This window comes from Ascaphus truei, chromosome 1 (assembly GCF_040206685.1).
Source record: "Ascaphus truei isolate aAscTru1 chromosome 1, aAscTru1.hap1, whole genome shotgun sequence".
NCBI classification, from domain to species: Eukaryota; Metazoa; Chordata; class Amphibia; order Anura; family Ascaphidae; genus Ascaphus; species Ascaphus truei.
The window spans coordinates 56,495,064-56,505,567 of record NC_134483.1 but is presented as its reverse complement, the minus strand read 5'-3'; the positions used below and the strand labels follow the sequence as shown (position 1 = coordinate 56,505,567).

General features: G+C 38.7%; 1 protein-coding gene and 1 long non-coding RNA gene across 3 annotated transcripts; one reads left to right on the top strand and one right to left on the bottom strand.

Moving 5' to 3' along the window:
- The first annotated feature begins 2,753 nt into the window (after nucleotides 1-2,753).
- On the top strand, nucleotides 2,754-8,231 carry LOC142488228 (uncharacterized). Its single transcript, XR_012799395.1, has 4 exons — nucleotides 2,754-2,782; nucleotides 5,102-5,256; nucleotides 6,260-6,282; nucleotides 7,550-8,231. It is a non-coding gene; the product is annotated as an uncharacterized LOC142488228 (long non-coding RNA).
- On the bottom strand, nucleotides 7,039-10,252 carry LOC142488215 (uncharacterized). 2 transcript variants are annotated; one of them, XM_075588598.1, is made up of 4 exons: nucleotides 9,949-10,252; nucleotides 8,476-8,553; nucleotides 7,464-8,110; nucleotides 7,041-7,430 (listed from the first exon to the last, which is right to left on the bottom strand). In XM_075588598.1, exons 1-4 carry the CDS (start codon nucleotides 10,223-10,225, stop codon nucleotides 7,065-7,067), a joined length of 1,368 nt encoding a protein of 455 aa, XP_075444713.1. In that variant the 5' UTR covers nucleotides 10,226-10,252; the 3' UTR covers nucleotides 7,041-7,064. The 2 variants fall into 2 exon arrangements, with proteins under 2 accessions (XP_075444706.1, XP_075444713.1); XM_075588591.1 differs by having other exon boundaries at nucleotides 7,039-8,110.
- Between the last annotated feature and the right edge of the window lie 252 nt (nucleotides 10,253-10,504).

Sequence of the window (10,504 nt, the reverse complement as noted above, 5' to 3'; positions counted from 1 at the left end):
ATTGCTCACAATACAAAGGGGATTTGCATTACAGTGTGGGGGCATTCCCTGCATTGTGTCACAGCTGACGTGTATTATTTGCATAACATTATACTTTTACATGTTTTCAGCATTTGCGGGTCACATTACTCATCATGTGATGATGTGGCAAGGGAAAATACTATACTACACTCTTAAAGGAGAACCTCACATCATATCACACATTTTACTCAACTCAGCGACAATTATTTACATGATGTCACACATGTCACACATACACAGTATATTCATCTTCCTTTACATTACACAATGCTTGTAATGTGACACGCATCTTTAAACCTTCATGTACATCTGTCTTCTCATGTTTACATATACTTTTGGGTCCTCCCTATTTTCATGACGTCACTTATTGGACGCTCAATCACATTGCATGTTTACATTGTAACCGTTGCATTACAAGCACTTCAACCTAACTTATACACACATGTACAGTAATTCATCATTGGGACACCTTGTAAACTCATTCTATACCAACTATCCTCCTTACAGAAATGCATGCATATGCACACGACTATTCATTGTTGTCAACATGTCACAATAACATGCCTAATTACACATGTTACACAAAACTTTTCCCACGTCAATCTCAGCCTTTTTGCCTAATTACATGACTGACTGTTGCGTTCACAAGTGTTACATGCATTGCACATGCAACTATTTATTTGCAAGCAATGTTTCTACAAAGGTTCACGTCACATCATTGCCAAATATCATCATTCCCTGCAGAATACACACAACAAATACTTATAACAAGAACTGCACACAGCTTGCCACAGAAGTACTTTATTATGTTAATGTAACACCTTGCATTTTACTATGTCACCTGACATCATCACATACCTATTTAAAGGACGCACATTACCTGCTCATTCACAGCTACTCATTTCAAAATGTTGCGAATGTTTAGGAGACGGAGGAACATTCTTTTCTATGACATGCTTGATGATGAAGACAATCATATAGGGCAAGGGAGGGACACACCGAGGGACAGTGACAGTGACGCGGATACGACAGGGACAGGGAGAGGGACAGGCCGAGGGACAGGTAGAGGGACAGGAGATCAGAGGAGAAGACAGAGGAGACAACTTGTGCCTCGTCCGCGTCTGTACAGGGAGAGAACCCTGTTAGATGGGATGAGTGAGGAGGAGATTGTAAGTCGCTATCGTTTGAGTTCAGCAGCAATCTTAGCTCTTTATGAGGAGATAAGGGGGGATTTAGATTTTTTCACAGCCAGAGGTCGTGCAGTCCCTGGGCTTGTTAAAATGCTGTGCTCATTACATTATCTTGCTTCCGCGTCATACCAGACAACTGTGGGCATAGTGGGCGGGGTCTCGCAATCTACATTCTCGCGGGCCTTGACCCAGTTTCTCTATGCACTCAATAGACGCGCTAGGAATTATATTCATTTTCCTACAGAGGCGACAGAGTGGCTGGAAGTCAGGACTGGCTTTTATAATATAGCAGGGATACCATGTGTGCTGGGTGCAATCGATTGCACACATGTTGCTTTGATTGCACCTAGTCAGAGTGAGCATGTGTACCGCAATCGGAAGCACTACCATTCACTCAATGTACAGGTGGTATGTGATGCCACGATGAGGATAATGCATGTGGTACCCAAGTTCCCTGGTTCCAGTCACGATTCCTCTATCCTGAGGAACTCTTCAGTCTTCCATGCGTTCGAAGAGGGACATTTTGAACCTGGTTGGCTGCTGGGTGAGTACATATTTACATGTTCTAACACAAAACACATGTTGATTTAGGAATGTTGGCATTGTACAATTTGATCACTAATGTCAGCTTATGTGTGCTCCATTCATTATAGGTGACTCAGGATACGGAATTAGGCCGTGGCTCTTGACTCCGGTGCTAAACCCTCAAACTGAAGCAGAGGACAGGTACAATGCAGCCCATATATCTACAAGATCTGTTATAGAGAGGACATTTGGCCTACTCAAGACCAGGTTTAGGTGTCTGGACAGAACTGGTGGGGCTCTTCTATACAAGCCTCAAAAAGTGTCTGATATTATCCTTGCCTGTTGCATTTTGCACAATGTTGCACTCAGGCACAATGTACAGTCAGACCTAGCTGAGGCTTTGGTAGACGAGCATCCCACCCATGTAGCTGCTGAAAATGAACAAACAGCCAGTGGTGGCCAGACACGACAGAATCTCATCAATTCATTTTTTTCTTGTAAGTACAAACTCATATGTTCCTAGTACTACTTTTATAGTTTAATTATGTTATATTAACAATAATGTTTCTTTATATAACCTTCTGTTAGGACACAGATGAATATGGGTTGCACACCTTTCTTTTCTCTGCTGTGTGCACAAAGGGATGTGGCACCGGTATGTTATTGTTGCACAGGTTATATAATCCCTCTTCAATTGTACTTTAGTTGTGTGTATGTGAATACAACTTGGGTAACAAAGCAATAATATTTTAGCATTGTGTTATTCCTTATGCTAAGACAAAACACATATTATGCCCATACTCATTCATGCTTCTAGTATGCATACATACAATGTTATTGGTGCAGTGTAACATGTACATCCATATGATGTGTACACCAGGCTCATTTACATTTTGAATGTCATTAAATATACATGGTGTTGCACATTTAACACCAAATACACACTTTGATGTGTTGTTTACGGTACTGAAGATGGCATGTCAATGTTTGCAATTTATATATTGTTCCTTTGCATTATAGGTATATTTGCAGTATGACTGATCATGGTATGTATATTTGCTGACATCTCTCATAAGATGTGGCTACCTCAATCTTCCTATAATTATTTGAACTAAAAACCCAACATATTGGTTTAAACACAAATGTTACATATATGTACTTTCTGTATCATGTATATGCATTTAGCTACTCTTGAGGTTTCATGTGCATTGTATTACAAAATGATTACTCACATTTCATCACATTTTATGTATGTTTCCTTATAATTTCCATTCATGTAATATAGAGGTGTTTGGAGAAAAGGGGATAACTGTACTTATTTGTTTACTTACGGGAGCACATTCATCACTAGCATAGACACACTTTTTAAGACAACTGTTTGTGTCTCTATCAATTGGTGTAGGATCCATGTATAACACCGACAAATGATAACACCAGCTTTATTATGGTAGCTTATATCATCATATTGACTATACTATGTATTTTTAAACGATTAATAAACACCGTAAACTATGGTTAGTTAGGTTAATGAAATATACACAGAAACGTACTTCATAACATGATGGTGATGTCATATTCAGAACATCATGCATTGGAGGGGACCATAACATCTGGCCAGTAACATTATTTGCTACAGTCCCAAACCATTTTATCTACATACCCATGTAACAAGAGATTTTAAATATAAATGGCTACTTGGTTGTAAGTGTCCTTTACATTGGGAGAAGGAGTGGCTCAGTGAGTAAAGACACACACTGGCACTGATAGTTTGAAGCAGGGGAGTCTGGTTCAATTCCCGGTGTGGGCTCCTTGTGACCTTGGCCAAGTCACTTTATCTCCCTGTGCCTCATGCGGCAAAAAAACATTTGTACGTTCCACGGGCCAGGGACCTCAGGCTGAAACATGTGTCTGTAAATCGCTGCGTACAACTAGCAGCCCTATACATGAACATGCTCATATTATTATTATTATTATTGTTACATAGTTTCGACAGTCATACGTTCCATTACACAATAGAATACACAAATGTGTTAGCAGAGTGGGAATGACTGTTATATAAAAAACACACCATGTCATAAAATGTTAGTAGTCATTAAAGAACACTCAAGAAAAATTCAATAGGCACTATTTTGCAACATCATTATGTTAATTAAGTGCTTATGCAATATAGGCATAAGGGTATCACTTTTTTAATTGTTTGTTAATAAGCGCTGCAAGCAATATAAAATTAGTTCCATATGTAGTATAGTAGTCGGTGGCTCCTCCTCACAATCATCTCATATAAAGGTAGACTCTTCTGAAATCATACATTGATCCGATTGTATCTTCCCCGACATCTCTGAAATACAGCAAACACATGATGGTCAAATATGGCACCTTACTATATATGTATCCGTGACAACGCGTTACACAGCTCTATATGATTGTGTACATACACACGTCACTCATTTATATGTTACAACTACAAGTGTACATCAGTATGTAATTTTTATTATCATTTGTAGCAGCCATAACTATGTATATGAAGTGAACGTTGCCTGTATACTGAAAAATGTGCGCGCACATCTTAGTGTGCGCACGCACTTCACGCTTGGCTCCACTAACTGTTAGCGCATGCGCAAAACAAAGCGAACGTTGTGCGTTCAATACATGTAGAAAATACCAGTAAACATCACATCTTTATTTCAAATACAATGAAGATGAAACTAAAATCATTCTAAACGAGTACATCTGTATTCTTTTAAACCAGACGTGTTTGGACAGAAAGGACGGCCGATAACACAATGCGCAAATGCAATACGTGTGACGTCATGTTAAGCCAGCGTGAAACGCACGCTAACACTCCTCCCACTCAATTAACATTCGGCTAACGCCCAGGGTACGCCTACAAACACTGAGCCGCACGCATCACACACTGCAGTTACCGTTACTATAACAAAACATGACAGCCAATAGGCTTTGAGGCGCGCACGTCGCTTGGGGGCGGGACTTACATCCGTAATCCTTTTTAAGGACGCCTTGGCCCATGACAAGGGTCCCACGTCATACGTGGTGGACCCGGTTTTCAATGTTGTAGATGTTGCATGATAACAAAACAGGTATGTGTTAGAGTTATGGAAAAATGTTGCTAATATGTTTAAAGGGATAGGAAAGTAGTATATGTATACCGTCAGCAATGTGTACTACTCTTTCAGGTTCTACTATATTGTATTAGGAAACAATTTGTTTGTGATCGCTACATGTTATGCAGTCTGCAATGTTACGCTGTATCCACGCATTGAAAGTGAAAATGGTGGTTACAAAAAAAAAAAAAATTTAAACGCAGAGTCAATGCATAACGATTGTTATATTTACCATTCTTCTAGAATTAACTCTTCGCCTGGCTGCAACTGGTCGCTCCAGAAATGCAAGGCATTTTCATCCACGCTTGACCCAACCGCTGAATCCAGTATGACACATATCTCCTCCAGGATGCGCTCATAGGAATCGCCACTGCTTTCTTCAAATAATTGGTCGGGAGGTAGGTTAATTTCTTCGGGTTCCCATTCCAATGCCTTTTCAGCTGAAAGGCTTGGTACATAATCATAGTACTTTTGTTCTTGTACAATGTGGGTTTCAGGAATGGAGGCTGCACGTATCGATTCAAACGGATCAGTAGTAGCGGATACATTGCTATTGCCATTAGGAATAAATATGCCTTTCACGACAATATAAGTGCCGTCTTTCAGGAGAAATTGTTTTTCCGGGGCAATCTTCCAGAAACCATAGGTGTGTTGTAGCTTATCCTGGTCACGTTCAAAAAAGTCATTACTTGATAAAGTGAATCTTATTGAGGAATTAAAATTCCGTGCATGCTTACGGTCTTGGTAATAAGGATATTTTGCTCGAATGAAATCATCGATTTGGCGTGTGCTTGCTTTCTGTCCGCGACTGCTCAAGATGGCTTCACAGATCATGTACTTATACCCTAAAAGGGGATTAATATTGTTAACGAATTCATCAGTCATGTCTGAGTAGCACAAAAGCTGTGTGCAGGTCTGTGTTATTTGCTCATCAAAATGAATGTGCTGAATGGCTAACAAACTCCTGTTTTTCCTTGTCAAGGTCAACAAAACTAACTACTTTGACTCCTTATTTCAAACGCCAATTGGATTTGTTTGTCTAATTGGGTTAACAGTTGTGGTTTGTGATATGGGACTGTGGGAGAAACATTTCTCCTTCTTTTATCTCGTTTGTGAAAAACATCCCTAGAATTTGAATGCATTCACATAGTGTTTTTTTGAACAGTAACAAAGACCACTGTGTGAAAATATTTCTTAGCCAGGCATATCAGTTCAAACACACACCTGCAAAAAGAAATGTTTTTTCCCCGCTTACATTTCTGTGTGTATGTGAAAGTCTGGTTAACTCCCTGTCTGCATGAGTTTAAATACGTGTGTATATATATATATATATATAAATATCTCTTTCTTATAAAAATATATATATTTATATATTATATTTTATTTTTTTTAATATTGCAGGAGTACACACAACATTGATGGCAGTAAGTATACCTTGTATGAAACCTATTTAAATGGTGAGAAACATGATTGAATGAAGTAATAAACATTTGTTTAAGCACAATACTGTTAGAGTCTCATACTTAGGATATTTCTCAAACATTATGCCTGTATTATTAAAATAGTGTGCTTTCACAAGGAAGCATGAAGTGTATTAGTTTGTAAAATACATGTATACCAGTTTATATAGTACTATATATATATATATATATATATATACACTCACACTCACACTCACACGCACACGCACACGCACACGCACACGCACTGAGTGTGTGTGTGTATATATATTTTTATACATTCTGAGATGTTATTGAAACAAGAACACACAAATGATTAAAGGACAAAATTAGAATGCCCAAGCAAGGCAAAGGTAATTAATAATTTACACATAATCCTGCTGTACACGTACAAGAAAGATGTTTGCAGTTACTTAGGTGTTTTTATAAATGCATGTGACTAATATGCATATGCAATTCTTACATCAATTAACACACCCAAATGCAATGTTTTGCTGCAAAGTCAATGGCAGCTTCTCTAAACTTTGCAACTGGTTCCAGGTGGACCATTACTGAACAGACGATTAATACATAAATATTTATAACAGTATTCATTAATTGAGTGTTAACATTTCCAAAACTTCACGTGTACAAGAACATACTTGAAAGTTTGGAAACAACACAGTCTTCAGCATACATACAATAGTAATTAGATAATGTGAAGTCAACAAAACAAGGCCAAAGACATATTTTCTGAATTATAACATTTATTTTTTTTGTTCCTTTTGCGAGCGAGTAACAGGCCTGCTTGTTGTCTCTTGAATTTTCCTTTTTCTTTTGCCACCAACTTTAGGCACAGCAGAGCCACTTTGAGTGGCCTCTGGCACTTCACGGGCAGGGCTTGTGGGCAGTGACTCACCTACAGGGCTTTTGGGCAGTGACTGTTCACCTACGGGGCTTGTGGCCAGTGATTCACCTACAGGGCTTTTGGGCAGTGATTCACCTACAGGGCTTTTGGGCAGTGATTCACCTACAGGGCTTTTGGGCAGTGATTCACCTACAGGGCTTTTGGGCAGTGATTCACCTACAGGGCTTTTGGGCAGTGATTCACCTACAGGGCTTTTGGGTAGTGACTGTTCACGGACAGGGCTTGTGCCCACTGACACATGTGAGCAAGTTGGTAGACACTGCACAAGTGATGGTTGGTCTGTTTCATGTGTGTCTTGTTTTGTTTTTGTCGCCTCCTTTGTAGGTGTCTGCTGCTGAATTTGTACAGATGGCAGCGGTAGGATGTCATCAGGAAACTGCACAGCAATGTCTGCTACTTGACCGGTAACATTTGGCCCTGGTGAATGAATATCAGATGAATGTGGTGAAAACTGACCTGCATGAACAGATCCTGCCTGTGAGGTGTTGAATCGTGGTACATTAGTCATTCTCCAGTAATTAGCTTGTGTTTGCTGAACAACTAATGCTTCGAATGAGGTGTTGATTTTTTGCAACTGTTTAGGCACTTCAATGAAGACTCTGTGGAGATGTGCCAATTGTGAAACTGTTTCTTCCTGCAGTGCAATCATCCTTTCCAGCACTGTCATGAAGTCTGAATGGCGACGATTTTCTGCTTCCACAATTTTTCCCTCAGAAGCTACAATTGCATCATATGTGGTATTTGCTGGACGTTTTGGCGGTAAAACAGTTTCAATTGGAACCTCTTCATGGTCACTTGCTTGTATTTGTGTGTCTATGGCGGCGGCGGCGGCATCATCATCATCATCATCATCATCATCATCTTCAAAATCCTCTTCATCATGTTCTACAAATAAATGTACAAATTATTAAATGTCATGTTAATCTCTGCTGTGTTACTATGTAATTGTACTGTGTCATAAGTAACAACTAACATGTTTCCATACGTTTTATAACCTCACATTAAAAACTACCTTGACTTAAGAATAATGTTTGGACTCAGTATGAAATATGAGTGAATGAAAACTTGCTGTAAACTCAAAACTCCTACATGATAGTTAACATCACTAACACAATACAAGTTGCCTTACACTTCATTTTCACTGACACTAAGTAATCCTATTTAAAGAAGATGTGCAAAACAAATAATGAACATGACAACATAACATATAGAAGAGCACATATTATATGGCCACCAACTGATACACTCACCTTCTAGGTGTGTTGAGCTGGCTGACCCAGGTGAAGACACTTGTTCAGTCTCAGGTGACACATGTCCTTCAGGGGCAACTATATATAACAATAACATAAGTTTTACATTTACATGTGTAAATATTGAACAAACAGTTATTGTATGTTCTGTATTTATGAGTATCTAACAGCATCATTTCCTTAACCCAAAATGTGTGTGTGAAAGTGAACATAAATAGTTGTAATAACAATGTACATGCCTGTGTACTTAGAACTTTTGAGTTCCCTAACATACAACATACTATGGTTCTGCAGTAATGCGTGAGGAAAAATACATTAAATTAGTACATAAAAATCATATGTTGTGTAGTGATATCAGTATCATAATGTACATAACTATCATGAGATGACCATTCACAATGGTTATCATGAAGGTGGTCATATTGCAAAAAGTGTTGTTTTTGGTAGAGGATATGTGTGGTACATTAATATAAGATGTGGCACACCTGAATGTGGCTGTGACTCAACAAGACAACACATGCAGTGTGTGATAATGTGTCGTTGATAGTAGTTCAACTATAGATATGAGTGAACTAATGTGTGACGTACGGTTTGATAAGTAATGAGTTGTTGGGGCATTTAGTAGCTAAAGTGAAGCTTTCAAATGAGTGTGATTAACTTCAGTTGTGCTAGTGAGGTTGTAAGAACGGTTTTCCCTTCCCCAAAAAGCCTAATGAGCCACACCTTTCAATTACTTGAAACAGGTGAAAATGGTGTGAACTAAGTTGCCCCTAAAATGAGGCTGTAATTAGTGTGTGTGCTGAACCCCACCCCCTCTGTTGAAGTGTATGCTGTGATGAGATATTAATTGCAGCTGCTTTAACACAATGGTAGATGAGCTAAATAGTCGTGTGCAGTTTTTAAGTTATGAAAACAATGACATAAAATATGATACGTGTGCCTCATTATGCTGTCTGTATATGACTTAAATCAAAAATGGACCTTTTCATTAACAACTATAGATGTGTTAGTGCAAGTGATGTTTGTAGGCCGTTGCATGCAATATATTTGATGCATGCTTAAAATAGGCAGTAATGTCATGTTTGTCGGAGTAAAATAAATAAAATACACAATAATATTCTACATATTTCTGTTCTGTACCTGTAGCTAGTAATAATTTCTGATTAACATGTGTTACACATGTGTACTACCCTGTTGTTCCCCATCTTCGCCCACCATCAATTGCTTCCACTGCAGCTATGCATTTTGGGAATTCACATGTAAATGAGCACGCAATGGCACGTGCTATATTAGTTACTGCTTTTAGTAGGACTACAACATATATGTCTATTTTGAGATATATATGTATACAGAATCAGACATATACATATATAGATGCAGGTATGCTTATATTGTGAAGACAGTATAAAAAGCAGTGTAACTATGCAAAATAACTGTAAGCAACGACACGCCTAGTACAGTAATATTTCTCACCTGGTGGAAATTGTGAGGGGTAAATTCCTATATCACGGTCACCAGGTAAGCCTTCCACGACGACGGGAAGTAATTTTGCCCGAAGCAGCTCCTCCAATGGACTTAATATGAGACGTTGTGGTGTGGGCCCACCTCCAGTGCCAGTAGCATGCACGCGTTGGTGTTGTATTTTCTTTTTCAATTTGGACCTAATATCATCAAATCTCTTGTGACAATTCCGCTTGTCCCTCACATGATTCCCACACGCATTGACACCAATGACTATTGTGTCCCACATTTCTTTTCTGCTTGCTGAACTTGTCCGCCCTTGAAAAACATATCAAATATATGAGGTAAATTAATAATAATATAAGCACCAGTTTCCTACACTGCTAGCTGTTCCAAGAGATAGCAAACATGCTGTTTTATGTGTAATATGTGAAGCACATGAGCATTCACTACTAAACCTATACATGTAAGCAAGGTTGCATTCATATTGTATGCAGTTATGGCAAATTGACCGCCTGTGTTTAGTTGTCCTTGTAAGGCATGCTAAAAAGCTGTGTTTCCAGACTAA